This window comes from Agelaius phoeniceus, chromosome 2, assembly GCF_051311805.1.
Source record: "Agelaius phoeniceus isolate bAgePho1 chromosome 2, bAgePho1.hap1, whole genome shotgun sequence".
Lineage (NCBI taxonomy): Eukaryota > Metazoa > Chordata > Aves > Passeriformes > Icteridae > Agelaius > Agelaius phoeniceus.
In genome coordinates, this window is record NC_135266.1 from 90,754,602 (window position 1) to 90,774,507 (window position 19,906).

The window sequence follows — 19,906 nt, forward strand, 5'->3', positions numbered from 1 at the left end:
ACATTCTCCAGGACCAATTCTAGATGTGGCATACCTCTTCGATCATCACTAACAAACATCTATGAAATATACCTCAAGTGTTCTCCCACTCTGATTTCATACTATGATAGCTGACATGTTACCAGGATCTTACTGCATCTCCCTCATCTCACAAGATGACTTTGTAATTACAAAGCGAAAATTACTAGACCAGATGTGTAAAGAGGGAGCTGTTTCTCCATTTCTCGGTAGCAAGATGGCCCCTACTAGCAGGGGAGAACAGTGGAAGCTCCCAAGGAACAGTGGAAGCTCCCAAACCTGGGGGCCCCCAAAATTTACAGAAGCAAAATATGTTGGAAGTTAAGAACTATTCATCTAGGAACTTGGAGCTATTTATCTGACATGCAGACATCTTTTTCTTATGCAGTAAGACATATATAAACAATCATCAAACCTGCAATGCTTATTAAGCTACTTCTGGTTTTCTTCTTTTTTTTTTTTGTGATAATGCTGCTTGATTTTCACTATGAACCTTTATCTCTACTCATGCAGAGAGTACTCTCTAAGACGTTGACCTTTAAATGAGTGTTTAGCCACCAAAAGGCAGTGAGGAGCTGACTGCTGCAGATTGAACTCTGAAGGTAGAAAGATGACTATTCTTGCTTGGGCCAAGGAATACCACGTAGTTTCCTCAAGGATCTGAGTCTGGTATTTATGTCAAGGGCTCTGGTTTTTCCATCTACATTTAGTAGATTGATAGATCTCCCCCATCATCTTCATCCTTAGTGTTCAAAGGAAATGTGTTCAGCATTTGATACTAATATAGTAGTACTGATCTTGAACCAAGCACTACATTTCTGTGAACTTGTGCAGTATGTCTGCTTTGTCTGATGTTTTTTTCAATGATCCAGGGCTATCAAGCCTACAGATCCAGCCACATTGCAAGGCCATAGATTCTCACTACTTAATAACCATCAGATTAGAGAGAAGTCTGGCATTTATTACTTTTTAATAAGAACGATTCAAAGGCTGCTCTATGCACATAAATGAAAGAGATTCCTTATTTGTAGAAAACATCTATCATCGCTCTCAAAGTTAGGAGCAGAGGCCATTCGGTGCTGTTTGCCATTCATAGTGCTGGAAGGGTACACCTAACTGCAGTATTAGCATAATACAGTCTTCTGAGAGCTGAAGCCATGCATCTAGGCAGACACTGGATACATCAATAAGGCTTTTGAAGAATCATTGAAATCTTTAAGGCCCTTTTCTGCTGCATATTTTAATGGCCTTGCTTGGATTAATCGGCTCAGGAGCAAGCTTTCATATTGTCAGGTGGGTGGCAGGTTTGATATGTTAAGCATCAATTTAATGGATGAAAATTATTCAGGCCCTCACAGCTGGTCTGCTGTACATACTAGTTTGTAAATACTGATTGCTGTTTTCATCTTAATGAGGGATCCACTTATCCGATTTGGGGTTTAGATTTTGCTTTTTCTGCCAATTTTCACTCTCTTTCCTTCTAGCTGCCTACAGCCTGATTTGTTTTTGAAAGGGGGGAAAATTCTTCTATTGGTTTACAGTGTTTGAAGAAAGAAGTGTTAGGCTAGTAAAGGCCATGTAGATTGATGGCTTTAATGTGTTAGATTTTGTCATGTAAAATGGAGACACTTTTCCAAGGCTACAGTGGCTTCTAAAACTTTTCTGAAGAATGCCCATATTTTGGGAGTTGGACAGAACAGCTACCTTGGGATTAATACCCATTTACCTAGAACAGTATTTTTGCATCTTCAAAGCAGGATGTCTTGCTGCTGCTGTCTTTTAAGATTCTGATCTGTTCTATACTTGTAGCTTTGTATATATATATGTGTATCTGTTCTATACTTGTAGCTAACAAAGAAACTTGGGGATTGATGGTCTCCATTATCCATGAAAGGTGCTTTGTGTATCTGCAGAGTAGATACCACACCTGAGGGGCAAAACATTTTAATCTTATGTGTACGGAATGTGCACAAGCCATCTCATACTTGGGAACTGTGGTGGGTTGATGCAAAGTGCCCACCAAAACTGCTCTGCCACTCCCCTCCTCAGCTAGACAGGGGAGAGACAAAAAAAAAAAAGCAATGAACAGACTCATGGGTCAGGGGTAAGGACAGGGGGAGATCACTTGCCAGCTACTGTCATGGGCAAAACAGACTCAACTAGGGGTAATTAATTGATAATGAGAAATAAAAATTAAATCTTGAAACACCTTCCCCCCACCCTCTCTTCTTCACAGGCTCAATTTCACTAACAATTTTCTCTACCTCCTCCCCCACAGCAGCACAGGGGTCAGGGAATGGGGTTGCATCAGGTGTTATCTCTGCCCTTCCTTCCTCTTCAGGGGGAGGACTCCTCACACTCTCCCCTGCTCCAGCATGGGGTCCCTCCCACAGGAGACAGCCCTCCATGAGCTTCTCCAACATGAGTTCTTCCCACAAGCCATAGTTTTTCACAAACTGCTCCAGTGAGTATCCCCCACAGGGTTGTCAGTCCCACCAGCAAACCTGCTCCAGCATGGGCTCCTCTCTCCACAGGACTACAGGTCTGCCAGGACCCTGCTCCAGTGTAGGCTCCACAGCCTCCTTTGGGGATCCACCTGCTCTGATGTGGGGCTCTTCCATGGGCTGCAGGTGGATCGCTGCTTCCCCATGGACCTCCATGGTCTGCAGGGGAATCTCTTCTCTGATGCCTGGAGCACCTCCCTTCCCTCCTGCACTGACCTTGGAGTCTGCAGGATTGATTCCATGACATATTGTTACTACTCTGGCTGCAGTTGCTGTTCTGTGGTTGTTTTTCTTACCCCATTCTTAACTATGTTATCCCAGAGGCTCTACCACCATCACTGATGGGCTCAGCCTTTACCCATGGTTGGCCTGTTTTAGAGCCAGCTGGCATTGGCTCAGCCAGACATGGGGAAACTTCTGGCAGCTTCTCACAGAAGCCATCCTTGTGTCCCCCTGCTACCAAAACCTTACCATGCAAACAAAATGCAGCAACATGGCTGGAAGAGTGGTAAGACAGCAGAGTAATTCTCAGTTATTCTTCTGTTCCTTGGCAAAATTACATCATTTAAGTCTTTGTATGTGTTGTACAGAGCATTTTTAAAAGCTTTAGTGATGACTTTGCAGCAATCACAATCATGCTGCATTAGTAGTTATTCTTATCACCAAATTTTTCCTAATAACTAACTTACTTTTCCATGGTCTATTTTGGTGTTATTTTTTGTTCTCTGTGTCCATGGGAAAAATATTATTTCCTTTTACTTCTGTTAGCCTTTTATATACTGAAAAGTCATTATCTTGTCCTCTCTTGAACATCTTATGTCTAGACTAAATAACCCCAATTCTTCTGCTGTTTCCTAATGAGCTCTATTTTTAAGGCAGCCATTCATTTTTTGTTCTTTTCTGTTTTTCTTGCCTATGCATTTTTTGAAATGCATTGCCTGTCAACAGGGAACTGCCAGGGCTGAAATAGAATCTATGAGTTCAACTCAGTGTAAAAAAAATTAAAGTAAAAATATTACATGATAAGTAACTGTGTTGTCTGATACCAGCACATTATTTATAAGCTAGAGCCTGAGGCTTTTACTGTTGTTCTTATGGTGAGTTTGAAACTTGCTAAAGAAGGCACTTTAATGAGCACAGCAGAACTCTCTGGACACATCTGGACACACGCAGTTTCCCATAAACGGCACCTCACTCACCACTGCCTGCTACATTTCTTTTCTCTCCCTCTCTCCAAAAATGCTCTTGTGGTCACTTGGCTCTGATAAAATCCTATGCAGCTGTCTCCCAGTTCTTACTCCAGCCTGCATAGGTAAACACTGTGCCAAGCACTCAGTGGTTTTTTAATGCAGAAGTAGCAGCGAGATCAGACTGAGATGACAGTAATAGAAAGTAAAGGCATGCCTTCAACCAATTTTTTGTTTCTGTACATTTGGTTTTAGATGTGAAGCTTATAGAGAGGGAGTGTTGTACCCTTCTGATGCTACATCAGTGGTGCTCAAGAGTCCCCAGCCCGATGGAGGTGACAGGAAAGTGCCTTTAATCACAGCCAGTTTGGGCAGGTACTGCTAACAGCATGGTTGTCTGAATTAGCAGTTCCTGCTGGTGCTCTGATGCTGAAATGGCTCTGTGATTGCCTTGCTTTAACTGTCTTATCCAGATTCATGCACATTTAGATCAGCTCAACCTTTACTTCATACAGTCTAGCTAAAAACTCCTTCCTCAGATACCATACATTTCAAACTAATTAAAACCTGGATAGCAATCTAAATAGCCATTAAGAATATTTTTGAGCAAGGATGTTTCTAAGGATGTTCTTCCATTGAATATTCTTACCCTAATGTTTCAGTATCTTTTATTAATGAACCATATGATAGTGCATAGCACTTTCAGAGGGTGCAAGATAAGAAAGCTGAAGATAAACAAATTCATGTTACAAATGTCTTTCCAAACTATTTATCATTTCACTGGAAGTCATCATTCTGTTCTTGATTAGGTATTGAAGCTTGCCTGCACTGTAGAGGGAGTTCCCCCAGATGACTCCCAGTAGATAGTTCTGTCTGGTCTTGACCCATCTGCTACTTAAAATTCGAAAAGTTCAACATGAATTTTTGACGCTTCTTTATGGATTCAAATGAGGTAGTTCTTATGCAACTGGGCCAAGACTGAGGTTTTAGTTCTCTTAAGGGTTTCTTTTTTTCCCAGTTACCGTAGATTCCACCTGTACTATACCTCTTCCTTATACTATGCCTTCCTGTTCCAAATCTGTCCTTTATTCAAGGTCAAAATGCTATATGAATTTTACTCCTAAATTTCTGTGTATTTTCTCAAAGACTGTCTCTTGTCTGTTTCTTGGCTAAAAATCATTCAAGCTGCATTGCCTCTGTTGCTTCACAGTTATACCAAATCATATTCTCAGGTATATCCTTTTTCAGTTTAGACATATCCCATCTTACAGTTCATATGGAGAACCTCTCTAAAAGTCCTTTATCCTGGCTCATTACTTTCAGATTCACCTCTATCTGTCCATACTCCACTGCATCAAATACAATTAGATGTCATCTTTAATATTTTCTTCTGGTTTATTTCATGTCTCACAAGTCATTTCCTCAAACATTAGGATATTGATTTTTTCCCACCTTCATATGAAAAATAAGGATATTCTTGATTGCTTATTTTTCAGCTTGCTTCTAGTGAGCATCTCTTCAGTTTCTTCCCATAGACCTTACAAATCAGCTGCTGCAGTCCTTCCTAAAGTTTTTATTCATTTTGATTACAGATTACTGGTCAGGTAGTTAACAATAGAATTGTAGAATATCTCAAGTTAGAAGGACCTTTAAGGACTGGGGAATCCAACCCCCTGCTTCTCTCAGGACTAGCTAAAACTGAACCATGTGACTAAGAGCATCATCCACAATTTCCTTGAGCTCTGACAGGCTTGGTGCTGTGACCAGTCTCTTAGTGAAGAACATTTTCCCTATCTGAAATTGCCCTTATGCATCTTCATTAGACTTCTTCATGTCCTATTGCTGGTGACCAAAGGGATGATGTTTCTATGCTACGTCTGTGTTGCATGTTATTCTGGGATGTGGTAGCTTTTTTTCTAACGGGTTTGTATGGTGCATCAAATTGGCAAATAATGTTATCTTCAGGTTAAGGAGATACTTGTCCAGAAATGTAGTGAATACTGAGAGGGCATTGATTAAAATGTGTGCTAGCAACTAACTGGTAAAAGCAGATTCATACCATGGGGTATGAATTATTATATTACGTATATCTAGATGATATTATGTATATCTAGATACCAAATATGCCTTTGGAAAACATGCTTGCAGTTAGGCTTAGAAGAATTCTCCCAATTGCTTGTCTAATAAATGCTGCGCTCTGATTAAGGCTACTACAGATTTATGTTCTAAAAGTAAGGAGAAATAACAGTAAAAATTACTGAGATTTTGTCCTGTCAATAATTTCTTTGGGGGTTCAGACTAGAGAGGGAAGATTAGCCCTGGAATTATTTTTCATATGCATTATCGATGAAGGAAAAACTAGAGGAAACTGCATATCTGGTTATGCATAGACAATGTTCATAAAAGAATGGGAGCTCTGTCTGCAATAAACTCATTAAAAAGAGGTTGGAAGTTTGTAAAAGCTAAAATGCTTGGGTAGGAGAGTTGTGTCTTGGTTTTTAACTGAAAAATACAAGGTATGATTTAAAGACTGTTTTAAAAAGCACTTGAATTTCCTAATAGCTGCGGAGGGAGGTGGGAGGAGACCTGATATTCTTCTGTAATAGGAATCTAAGAACTGTTGCTGGAGAGATTGGAAGGAAAGAAATCAAAATGACAAGTTTGCTTTTCATGTTCAAATCTAACCGAAAGTTATAAAGTGAGCAAGTGGCAAAAAATTATAAGTTAATATGTTTTTTACAACGTAAAGCTTTTTTAATACAAAGAGGTAGGTGGGGCAAGGAAATTTCAGTCTTTACAGTTCTGGGAGATAAATCAGACGTTGTAACTATTTGCAATTGATCCTACTATCTTAGGTTTTCAAGATCAAAGCAGTGCAACTGGCAGGAAAACTTCTTCCAGCCTTCAACACACCTACGGGTATACCATGGGCAATGGTGAATCTGAAAAGGTAATGAGTTTTCTTTTGTGAAATGTCTTCCTCCCCCTCCCTCCAACTTAAAATTAATAATGGCATACATCAGTTTTTCTTAGTAGTGGAACTGTAGAAAATGCAGACAAATTGTCATTCTTGGCATGTTAGAATATTTTTGATAGAGTTCAGCATGTTCTAACTCATAACTGCTATACATTTTGATCCTGGGTTTTTTTTATGATTCTGCAATAAACATTCAATTTGCCATTGGACCACACAGTGTATTATTCTGTGTGTTTCTCTGGAGCTTAATAATTGTTTCTTTACTCATTACAAAATCTGTTAAAAAATTAATGTTGTTTGCAAGACATGGTTGAAGTTACTGGGTTTTCTGTGCTGTTTGAGGTGTATGTTACCTTTAGAAGATTCCCAGCATTTGAGAAGATGATGGGACTCTGAAGTTACTATTTCATTTTACATTTTAGCTTGGGGTCTGATGTGCTAAAGTGAACTGTGGTCTGTGCAGATGGAGAGGCTCCTTTAGATGACTGCTCAGATCACTCTGAACTTAGATGGTCTGCATTGCCTCATGGAAGACAACTGCCTTGCCTAATTTATGTTGTATTGCTTGCTCAGTGCTAGGATTTCCCTCAGATTTTGAGAGTGTTTTTGATGCAAACGATTCTTTAAATTTTCACTACGTCCTTAAACAGTAGCTGAATTGGGATGTATATCTAGATTGTTTGTACACTTACTCGTGACTGAAGTAATTTGTGAGAGGAAGTAGAAGTAATCTTCAGAAATACGTAGTTAATTACAGAAATTAAAAGACCCAATCCTGAAAGGTGGTGAAAACTCCCAGATGAGATTAAATCAGAGGTAATTTAGGAGTTAGGATTAGCAAGATGGTATCACTTTGAGTGCAAAAAATAGATATGTCACGCTTTCTGCTGATTCTTTAGGTGAGCCTGAGGAACTCATATATTGTGCCAACAGTAAACATCCTGTTTTCCAGAAGATAGGGAAGCCCATCTCACACAAGTGAAGGGAACACAGCAGATCAGCAGGACAAGGCGGCAAATGCTGCCACCTTCAAAACTTGTCTTACCTTGATTCTTGTTCTTAAGAAGATGCAGTGAATAAGAAACAACTGTGATTGAGCCCAGTGTTAAGTCATCATATTTGTGTGACTTCATGGTATTATATTATTTAAACATAGGACTTCTTGTTGATGAGGTTATGGTATCTTTATTCCAAAAAGATCCAACCAGTGAACCAATTGACCAATCAAATCACAACTCCTGTAATCTTAAGTGTGGGTTAAAATATTATTGTTGCTTGCTTAATTGGCTGTGGTAGTTGTGCTGTGCACAATAATTCTGAATTTTCTTGTTGTTTTCTTCCTTTCTTTATGCATATTTGTTGGAATTCAGTGGTGTTGGTCGAAACTGGGGCTGGGCTTCTGCTGGCAGCAGCATCCTTGCTGAGTTTGGTACTCTGCACATGGAATTTGTCCACCTTAGTTATTTGACAGGAGACCCTGTATATTACAACAAGGTGAGTCTCAAAAATCAATATTTTTTGTCATACTTCTTATCATAAATTTCATTAAAGGAGAAGTACTTTCTATATTGAATTCTACTTCCGTTCTTGGTAGCAAGTAAATATTTTCATGCTTGTATTTCTGTTACCAAATAGTTGTATTTTTCAACTAGAAATATATGATAACACAGGTTTTTTTATTTGTTTCAGAATACATTTAAAAATCATTATTTTTAAGCATGTTTATGTGAGCAGTCCTTTAAAACCAAAAATGTACAAATCTGAAGAAAGCCCTCAAGAAAGCTTGTGGTTCAGATTAGTAAAATTTGCTTCTAAAAACGAAAGAAAAATAAAAAAAGATTAGATTTAACTTTGTGCAGAGGGCAGACAAACGTTGTTAGCGGTGAACCTGATTCTTGATTTAATTTAGGTCATGCACATTCGGAAGTTACTTCAAAAAATGGATCGTCCTAATGGACTTTATCCAAATTATTTGAATCCAAGAACAGGCCGGTGGGGTCAGCGTAAGTATTCTTATTTTATTAATTCCTAATTAGAAGTCTACTTCTTACTTTGTTGTTGAGTTGGAGATCAGAAAATTTATTCTATAGGGTACAAACAGCATTGCTTGAGAACATAAAACACAGAAGGATTGCTTGAACTTGAAATCTCCTGAAATGAATCTTTTCCTGTCTCTGTCTGAAGTCACAGAGCTCACTTTTTAGGGTACTTTCTGAAAACAGTTTGCTACTTAATCTGATGCCTGTCCTTATGTTTATCAGTCAATAAAATCTTCAGTAATAAAGAATAAGGCTGAAAGTATTTCCTCATTTTGATTCTGTTCCTGGTTTTGTTCTGCAAACCATCTGGTAAGTGGATTATTGTAAGGTGACGTGCATTAATGCATGTTTGTGGTGGTTAAATTGTGTTAGGCACTGACATCTACAAACATAATTCATCTCCTTAGTGGCATGTGAAATGGCATGATGAACCTCCTTATAGATGTAAAAAAAAAAAAGCTTTGGAATGAAAAGAAAAAGCAGGCATTATTGATGACAAGTTAAGAGGAGAGATAAAACATCAAGAGAGAGACACAAACATGATTTCTTTCTTGTAGTGGTTCTTTCAAAAAAAGTTGAGTGGTTTTGTGCTTTGGTAGTGGCAGTGATAAAAGAGAATTTTTTTCTTCAAGGTTTTATTTCTTTATCTTTTATAAATGCAGGTCTATTTAGGAAGAACAGGCAAGATGATCTATTTCTGTCCTGTTTGACATCATTGATAGGTTTTGGGGATTTCAGTGGTTGGCTGTAAATATCCTGCAGAACATGTTCTGGCTTGCAAACTGAGAATCTGCTTCTGACTTTGAATCTGGTATGTGAGGGAGATGAATACAGCTGTCATTGCAGTCATTGTGAAATACTTGTCTAATCCCATCTTTAAAGCCAAAATTCTCTCCAAAGCATCTTATATCTTTGAGTGGATCATGACACCATCTGAGATGGGCAAATGTTTGATGGGACAAATTCTTCTGATAAATTTAAGTTTAACAACATATTCAGAAATAAGAAAATATGCAAATACAAATACTCAGGCATTATTTATTCAAAAGACAGCTTTGTATTTTTGTTTTGAAACAATTTTTTGTATTGATTTTCTTTTTATTCCTAACCATCTGCTTGTGCTGGTTTTATCAAAAGTAGTCTAATGTGATGTATCACCAGGATTCTTTAGAGGCTGTTTCATAGAATCTTGGAATGGCTTGGGTTGGAAGGGGCAAGTAAAGATCATCTAGTTCCAACCCGCCTGCTGTGGGCAGGGGCACCTTCTGCTGGATCAGGTTGCTCAAAGCCTCTAACCTGGCCTTGGACATTTCCAGGGATTGGGTATACTCAACTTCTCTGGGCAGCTCACCCTCACAGTAAAGAATTTCTTTCTAATATCTAATTTAAACCTACTCTCTTTCACTTTGAATCCATCTCCCCTTGTCCTGTCACTACATGCCCTTGTAAAAAGTCCCTGTCCAGCTTTCTTGTAATTACAATGCACAGAATTAGTATCTCTTGGGAATTAGATACTCCTCATCACTAAAAATAAACATACAGTGGAAAGTTTAACTTTGCAGAAGTTTGATGGAGCTCAAACATACTATTAAATGGATTTTGCAAGATAATACATTTGGGACTCAAGTTTAGGAGTACAAACTGAGACTTACGTTCTGAGGATAAAAAGAAATACAAATTCTTAGAACCTTTAATTTTTCTATGCTGATCATGAGTCATAAATTTATTTTCTGGAATTTAGTGATTGGGGTTTGGGGTTTTTTTTTTGAGCAAATAAGGTTCCAAGTGCATATTCAGATATTCTTGTAATATTTCTAGGATTTTTACAGTGCAACAATATCATGGCTTAGGATAGTAGTCTCCATTTTAGTAGTTCTGCTAAAACCACATCTGCTGCTCTCTTGCCATCTGCCTGCCTCCTGCACAATAGATCACTGGTTGAGATAAGAACAGTTTGCTGGAAACAACAGTGAGGTAAGAAAATGAACAATAACTGCAAGAATATTAATAACAAAAGGTATAAGACAAAGAAATGGTTTACATAGAAGAGAAGACCCGTTCTTTCCAGCCAGTTTCTTCTCCCTGACCAGAAATTGTGCCCTTTTCCTGAGAGGAGTCATTTTCCCTGCCTCTGGCAATGACCTGAGATGGTGTTGAACAGCATTAGAGTCTGGCCATGCCCCCTCCCAGCTACTCTAAAAAATTAATGCTGTCCCAGCTGAAACTAGGACAAGCAGCATTTGGAAACCTAATACTGATATTGTGGATAGCATAATTCTCTATTTCCTTTCACAAACTTGGATGGAATGATGAGAAAATGTCTCAGCTGTATCCCTGGTAGATCACTCTTAGGTGCATCTACTTGCAAAAATTTAAGTTACAGTAAAGACGCACATGGTCTGAAACACTGGACAGATGGGATGGAGTAGCAGGGGCTTGGGCAGGAATTTCTTTCTTCCTTGCAGAGGTTGTGTTCTGCTATGCATGAGTGAGCCAAGTAAGGATGATGCCTTAACACAACATCCCAATTCACCAGAGGACTCGTGTCTAAGCCCCCTACACTGTTACTGGCTTGAGTCCCATGGTTGGTATTACAGGCAGGCAAGGCTTTTATGTTCCCCTCAGAAGGTAATTTCAAAGAGCATTGTATTTGGCTTGTTATATACCTTTGTACTGGAAAGACTGAGACAATGGAAAGAGTATCAAAGCATAGCTTTTCTTTTTCCAGCTTCTGGGAAAGCTGCCCTTTTCATCTTTGCTGTGACCTTTAGTTTGATGCATCTTATCTTGTACAAAGTACTTTCTGCAGATAAGTTTCTGAGAATTATTTCAGAACACTTTATTTGCCTAGATACAAGTAACTTCACTCTGACCTTTCTAGTGTTGCTTTCCTTTCCTTTTTTTTTTTTCTTCCTTTCTTCCTTTTAATAATTTTTTCTCTGCTCAGACTTTTTTGGTTCAATTCTAGTTAGTTTTTTTGTTAGTCTGTGCAGTATTCAAACTAAGTCAGAAGGGGTGTGAAATAGATAAAATAAATCCGCATAAATACATACTTAAATACTCTGCTGAAGAACTATGGGATATAGCTGCAATATAGCATCTTTCTAGTGGTGGGTTTATTTTCTATTTCTGTACCCTTTATTCTAGTGGTGAGTACTTTTATTCAAAGTAGTAATAAAATCAGTGGTGATGGGAACTTAGCAGTCAGACCAATTAATGCTATTACTACCAGTTGATTCTTAGTATTAGACAAAATATATAGTGGAAGAATTAATTTAGGTCAAATTTTCTCAGCAGTTATACTTTTTTCTTTGCCTTTTTATTTATTTTTTAAAGAAAAAATTACATTATTTGAATAGAAGAAAAATTGTTCCCTTCTAGAAGTATTACTGTTTTGTTTAATTTTGTTCCAACAAGCTGATAGATAAACTTGAACATTTAAAGGAAATTCCTGTTGCAAGAGTGTGGGACAAAAGGGAAGCATCATTTTCTGTGGTTTTGGTGTGGCCCCATAGGGCTGTAAACTGGATTCATCTCTACTTGCAAACAAAACCTTGTGGAAAGTTCTTGGTACCTTCTATCTTAATACTTGTTAGAGTATTTTGATTGTTTCTCAGAGCTGTTTGCACTAGGAGCCTAGGCACACCCTAATTTTGTAGGGTTTAACCAAAGGTACATTGGCCCCCCAGTCCTCTTTGCATATCCAGGGTTCATGAACGGTGATGACCTAGCTTTTGTAAAGGTCCTTCAGGCATTTTGGGGATCAGCAGTCGTTACAGGGTTTTTCTGTGCCTCAGAATATTTCTGTCTTAGCCTCCATAGATCCTAGGCCATGTTGCTGTGTCTTGTCTGGTTTGCCTTGTTTAAATGTTTGCTCAAAATGTGGTCTGTGCTGTTCTTGGGTTAGGAGAAGGGGAGTGGTGTATGTGATATGCTGTAACTCTGTCAACATCCTTCTGATGTTGGGGTACAGGGTCCAGTGAGTCATTTCTGCTGGGGTTTGATTTATCAGAGTGCAGACCTTTTGATCTCAGTATAAATAGCATGTTCTGCAATTTCACTGCTGGGAGTGATGTGCTGGGGACACTGCCCTGAGATGTGCAGACCATCTTTTCCACTTGTTCGTCTGCTGGAGCTTACAAAGACGTGCTCTTTCATTCAAACCAGTCAAAGTTTCTCTTACAAATGCCTGAGCAGCTATAAGCAGTGCAGTAACCTACCGGTCAATTAGTAATAATTGTTTCATCATGAACGATGTGACCATTGCTTCCAGGTTCTTAACAAGTTATAGAGATGAGTCAAATCATTATGTCAGTGTGGCATTAATCTATAGGCGCGTCTTTGAAGTGATTACAATTTAATTAATATAAATTTTCATTTGTATTTAATGCACTTGACATAGCCCTTGAAGAAGGGTGACAGATTGTGACAGTGTTCACAGGGGTTTTCAGGATGAGGGAAGAGACGTAGATCTGACTCTATATTTCAGAAGGCTTGATTTATTATTTTATGATATATATTACATTATAACTATACTAAAGAATAGAAGGAAAAGCTTCATCTCAGAAGGCTAGCTAAGCTAAGAATAGAATGGAATGTATAACAAAGGGCTGTGTCTCGGACAGAGAGTGTAAGCTAACTGGGCTGTGGTTGGCCATTAATTGCAAACATCTAAGATGGGCCAATCACAGATGCACCTGTTGCATTCTACAGCAGCAGATAACCATTGTTTACATTTTGTTGCTGAAACTTCTCAGCTTCTTAGCAAGAAAAAATCCTAAGAAAAGGATTTTCATAAAAAGATCTCTGCGACAACAAATTACTTCTTTCTTTTACTGCCTGCCTCCATGAAGCAGCAGCAGCCAGGGTCTGAAGCCAGAGCAGGCAGGACTGAGCAGGGACTACTGCTTCATCCCATAATTTCTTTCCACTTGAATGCTGTAAACTCCAATTCTAAGAACTGTTGGGTGAATGGTTTACTGGTCATTGCTAAATCCCCAGCCTTTCCAATGCAAATGCTTTGTAATACAACTGGACACTTAATGCTGTGTAGCAGCAAGGGGGTTCATTATACCCAGGAGGAGGAAAATGATAGCTAAATATCTGGGGTTAAGCTTATAATGTGCAGGTATTGTTGCAGCATGGGGGTCATGACAGACATCTTTTGAATGGGTTCAGCTCAGTATTTGTCAGCTCACTGGGGCATTTGCTAGAAGCAGAGCTATAATGCCTACAGGAGTGTTGACAGATTCCATTTTTACGTATGGGCTAAGGTGATGGTCCAGTAGGAACAAGTTATTTACAATACTTCTGCTTTGGGGTTTCAGTTTCTGTAAGACTGAAAGGAAAATAGCTGTCAGGAAGGATTTTCTAATCTCTCACATTAACCTTCAGTTGACTTTGTTAGCTTTTGGTTTACACATGATGAGTAGTTGGATTGGTGTAAGCATCAGAACTTTAAATTTAGATTATTTTCAAAAGCAGTAACAGTGCTTTCTAGAGAAGCTTCCTAAGCAGATATAACAAAAAGTTGATTAAAAAGCTGGGATTTCAAAATTATGAAAATTGATTGGTACTGAAGAAAATTGGTTTCTTAAAAAATTAAAGTATGTTGAAAAAACTTAGTTTGCATTTGCAAACATGTTAGATGAGAGTACCAACTAGAAAGGCAATAACAAAAGAAAAGCCAAATCTGCATGTTATTGCAAAGTCAGGGCACACATGTCATGTTTGCACATTTCTGTAAATCGGGCATTCTTCTTTTTGCTTTCCAACACTGAAAATAAACTACTTAATTTCTTCTGGTTCCAACATCTCTTGCAAGTAATAATGTTGTTGAAGGGGAACTCTAAATACTCTTAACTTCAAATCTCATTTCGTGCATCTGGGCTACCTATGGAGTTACCTGGATGGGTTACTAAGAGAGTTGTCAGTTTAACTAAGGTTGGGGTTTAGGCCAAATATGGCTTCCATATGCAAGAAAATAAGCAGAAATATCATACTGTGTTAAACTTACATGTTTATTTCACCTTAGTGATATGTGGGCACATTGACAGGTTGCTGTGAAGTAAGCTAGCCTGTGAATTTAGAGTGCATGAGCTGAGCATTGCTATTAGGAATGTAGCAGCAGACACCAAATTTGTCACCACCAAATGCTGATGTGATTCAGGCTGCAGTCTGTTCTCTGCTGCTTTATTCATGTCTCCTTACAGAAAACAAGCCCCTTACTCAGACTTGCAAGTAGCCCAGTGTGGGACACTGTCATCATCTTTATAAGGACTCATTGACAGTGTGATATTGATCACAAGTGATCAGAATATTAAATGCACTAAATCTGAATAGTGTCTTCCATGTCAAAGTGATTGCTATCTTTAAAGATAATAAGAAGATTCACAGAGGTTATTTAGCCTGTTACACTACCTTAGCCCCCTCTGGTGATGTTCTCACTTTGTTGCAGCTTGTTGTACCTGTTACTACAGAGTAGGTAAAGGTACATCCTCTATTTCCCAGCTGGTTGTGCTGTAGACTGGCCTTCAGATAAACTTAAGCAAGTATCTTTATGGATGTGCACATTGCATTTTCTTCAGGTGGTTTTAATTTTCAACAATAACTGCTTAAATTAAACTAAGCACTTTTAAAATACTACTTGGAGGAGGCATCTGTAGATTTAATTTATTTGTGTTAGATTTACCCTTCTTTTAAAATGGTGCAATTTTCAAACATTGGAAAAAACCATTAAATTACTGTCATTAAGCCAGTGGAAATACTGGGTGAATATTCCAGATTTTTTATGCCTGTCTTTACAGCTGGTTTGAGGCTAATGCCCTTGGGCTGAGCAAAGTAATTAAGCAAAAGGCTTCATTTAAACTCTTGCAGGTAATAGACAAACCACGAGCAATGCATCCTATCTATTTTCATTTGTGATATGATATGGTACCAAATACACAGCACCATCTGTCTATATTTATTTTTCAGAATTTAAAGGAACAGTGAAAATAAATTTGATGTTAATGTATATAACATGGTTAAAGTTGATAAGGAAACCACTGTATTTAGCAGACTCCAAGACCTGGGGATTCCTCCTTCCCAGCCCTTGAAGGCCAGCCAGGTCCAAGTGTCTCCATCCCTCTCATGGATGTGACTGCTGAACTTCCCATTTGCAGTCAGGACATATTATTCCAGAGGTGCATTTAGAGGACACTGGTGCAGCTGCCCACACAGAGAGCCACCAACAGCCCTGCCTTGGCAGCACCCCTGTGTAGTCCTGCCACAACTCACCTGCAACATAGCCACAGGTAGCCAGGCTTTGATCCTCCTCCTTACGTTCACTGTCAAATAGATGCACGGGCTTCTATCCTTCACAAGTATCCTCATGCTCATGGACCCTTCAAATATTAGCAGAGGCTCTCAGTCCAATACCTGTGGTTGCACCCTGGACCTTGCAGCCATCAGCACAGAGCTTGGGTCTTTCCAGCTGGGCGTTTGCTAATGAACTACACATGCACTCAGGATTAAATTCACTGGGAAAAACAAACACACAGAGGTGTTTTCTGTTGCTGGCATGTAAACCTAGGGCCTTGGGACCCACCATCAGCCTCTGAGCTCTGCCACCCAGCTCTCCCAGCCCCTATGATCTGCAGACCCTTTTTGATGAAGGTGCTGTCAGACTGCGCATCCCCTTGTGAGAATGCAAACATTGAGAAAAATCAGCATGTCAGCTGAAGGGTATTGCCCTGTCAGTGTGAGCTCTATCTGATCCATAGGGAGAGTGGCTCTCTAAAATGCAAACTTTCAAGGGTGCTACAGAGATAGAAATCCAGATCCTGATTTATTTATCAGTTATCAAGCCTTTCATTTTTAAAATTAAGCAGAAGCCCTTTCAGTCTTTACACCTGCCTCTGGGAGATGAAAACCCTTGCAGATGGCAAGGTGAAGTGAATAATACTGAAGAATGAAGTAGTCTTTGAAAAGATTAAAGAAATACTGCAGATAAATATTTCAGATAAAAATGTAATTGTAGCATAAATTAACAGGTTGATAGTGTAGTTAGAGATAGTGCAAAGATGCTAGTTGTGGAAAACCCGTCTTTTCCAGCTGCTCATAATCTCCTTTAACTGTGAAGATATTATACATTCTCTCTTGTACCCTTACCTATTTACTACATGCCTTGCTTAGCACAAGGAGTATCTTAAATTATGTCTATTAATACCTGTACCTTCTTTAAAGAAACTAGCAGTGCCATGAGTCAGGAAAATAAAACTCTGAAATGTAAGGTCAAGTTCTGGCAAAACATCCATAACCTAAAAGGAAGCAAAGGGAATTGGGTCAAGTCAGCTTTGTATATTCCAAAGTATTTTCCAAAACTTATCAGATAACTACTTTCTATTTGGACTTGTGAATAATAATTTCTAATACTTAAACTTGCAGATGATTATTTTTCCCCTTCAGCATAAGGAAAAGATTTTCTCTCTCTTTAATAGAAATGGTACAGAGGTAATTAATGGCATATTGTAAAATTACATGTAGAGTAGTTCCCAACCTGACTGCATTTTTGCACATTTATTTGATTTAGCAAGTAAATTTCTATTTTAATTTGTGTTTGGAACATAATTTATAGAACTGGAGATATGTGTTCTGGATAGTTGGATAGTGTTGGATAGTTTGGACATTTATGTAAGCATTTATTTATGGAGGTTTTGCTATTTGAAATCTGCTTTCAGTTTATTACATTATGAACAAATAAAATTACCGCAGTATTTCTAGACTTCCAATAGTAGGCATGCTGTTGCATATGAGGAGGTGGGGGTGGTTCTTTGCAGTTTAATTTCTTTTGCTATCTTGGCAGGTGTCCTTAATTTTACTCTCCAATTTATTTTGTGTTGTTCTGTCTTTTGGAACATGCATGTGTTTTGAATAGAAGATAATCTGTGTAATCTCTGCTGGGGAATTCCCCTGGCATTTTTGCTTTACAACCTTGTACAAATGTAATTAGCTGTATTCCAGGAAAAAGCTGCATTCAAATTTGTTTATTCATTAGAAGCCAAGAGCAAGATAATCTGTTAAAACTTTATTTTAATGAAATACAACAGAACTGTGCATTACAGGGAATATGCTTTTATAAGACTACAAGGTTAAGATGCTCTGCTGGTCTGCTGAGCAAGATGCTGAAAAAGGTGAACAAATAAAAGCTTTGTTTAGTGTGTTAAAGATTCTAGTGTTATTGGAAGGTTAAACATGTATATGAATTATGCATTTGGAAAGGAGTGTCTATAAATAATTCCTAAAGAGAGGATTTGGATATGGTGTAACTTTGGGTTATGAGAATGCTTGCATACATTGCTAGGCAAAGAGATTAATATTTCATTTTGCTGTACCACCAAGCTATACTTTTAGAGCATGATCTCGATGGGGAGTGCATCAATATCTAGAATTTGTGATTTGTCCCACAGCAGCTTTTCCATTTGTCTTTCTCATCTTTGTCATTTACTGTGAATTCAGTATGTTCATCTGTATTAATGAAGTCTAGCGTGTTTAGGGTACCGCCTGATATTTTTGAGAGCTTACACTGTTGGCTTTGAAGACATTAACTTGAAATCAGTGGGGAGTAGAAAGTTATCCTTTGACATCTCTGTGAGTTTTTAGAGTTTGATTTCCTGTGGAATCTCATTATTTCTGTGATAATTTTATGCCTAAAACTGCATTTTTGAATAATTCTTGACTTGCTAGTTTCTTACGAAAGGGAAGCCTATCAAAGTCCACTTACAAAATTGTTACAGCCTTATTAAACTTTCTTGGTTTTATTTTACTCCTTCTCTGTAACGTATTGGAGGCTGTGCACTTAAGTGTTTCTATCGATGCTCTCTAGACGATTGGTAAATTCAGATGACACATCTGTTGTCATATCTGACGTCTGTGTCTTTTTATTATGTCTTCAGTATGTGAGCCTTCATATTCTGAGTTCTATGTGGAGATGTAACTGCTGGTGGTCACGTGAGAAACATTTCCAGTTTGGTGACATTGAGAAGAGAGGGTCTCTCGTTCTGTTCTGTGAACATTGAATGTATCTTACCAATGGCTTCTTTTAATCCTGAGGTTTCACTGGGAGTTGGACTGTCCTTTTAACAGCAACCTAAAATACTGTCTCGACTTGAAGATCTGTGTGATATGGTCCCATATGACATATATAGTCAAGTAAGAGAGGGGTGGTGATGAATGCAGTCCATGTATGGTGTGGTACCTCAGTGTCAGTCACAGAGCATGGACTGAACAAGTCTTAAAATCAGCACAATTTCCCAGCACCTAGAGAGTGATCAAAACTTCAGGCGGCTGTGTGTGCCATTTCAAACATCTGTCATGAGAAGAAAAATACTAGCTACATAGACTGAAATTCAGGAGAAAGAAATAGAATAACCTGGATTTATATTGCATGTGGTATAATCCAAAAGTACATCAAAAACAGGGAGTGTCTTTCCTTGCTCCTCAGAATCACTTTTGACTGTCAGCTTCCATGTGGGAGATATAAATATATATATATATATATATGTAAATATATAAACTGCCATGTCTTGATACAGCTTGAAGGGTGAAGTTTTTGACAGTGGTTTTGCCAGCTGATTTGGTGCAGATGAATGTTGGACTAGATTTAATCTAATAAAGTTTTCCCTCTTCCGTATTCTGGTTTATAATCTTGAAGAGGAGAATCAAGATCTTCAAGGAAGATTAGGTGAATAAAGTAAAGGGTGTAACAACCTTAAGAACTTTCAATCCCCCTATATATGAACTCTTATTCAAAAGGGACTCTTTGGGTTTTGGGTGCATACTTGCAGCAGGTGATGTTATTATGCCTTTTAGCTCTTTCACAGCCACCTTGTCAAGTAAAAAAAAGTTATCAGAGACAAGCATGCATGTGACTTCCCACCAAATCACTGCAAATCCCAGAGGCTTTGTTAAAGCTGCCCACACAGTTGGGATTTACATTGACTCCAAACTTGGCTGAGAGGCAGGTGTGCTTCATTTGGGTGGCTCTGTGGTGAGTGTAATAACCTTGAAAAGACAACTTCAGGTGATAAAAGGCTTCTGAGTAAACTTCTCAGTAAACACACTGACATAAGGATTTAATGCGTTTCTAATTTTAGCATGTGGACTTGATTTTTTTAGTTGATTGGTGTTTAATTCTTGAAT

The 19,906-nt window shown here is 38.4% G+C and overlaps 1 protein-coding gene across 1 annotated transcript in view; it reads left to right on the forward strand.

Moving 5' to 3' along the window:
* Window positions 1-19,906, forward strand: part of MAN1A2 (mannosidase alpha class 1A member 2) — a 130,444-nt gene that overhangs the window by 80,391 nt on the left and 30,147 nt on the right. The window contains exons 6-8 of the mRNA XM_054653295.2: window positions 6,565-6,659; window positions 8,057-8,180; window positions 8,596-8,689. Coding sequence (XP_054509270.2) covers window positions 6,565-6,659; window positions 8,057-8,180; window positions 8,596-8,689 — 313 coding nt within the window. The remainder of the gene's footprint in view (window positions 1-6,564; window positions 6,660-8,056; window positions 8,181-8,595; window positions 8,690-19,906) is intronic.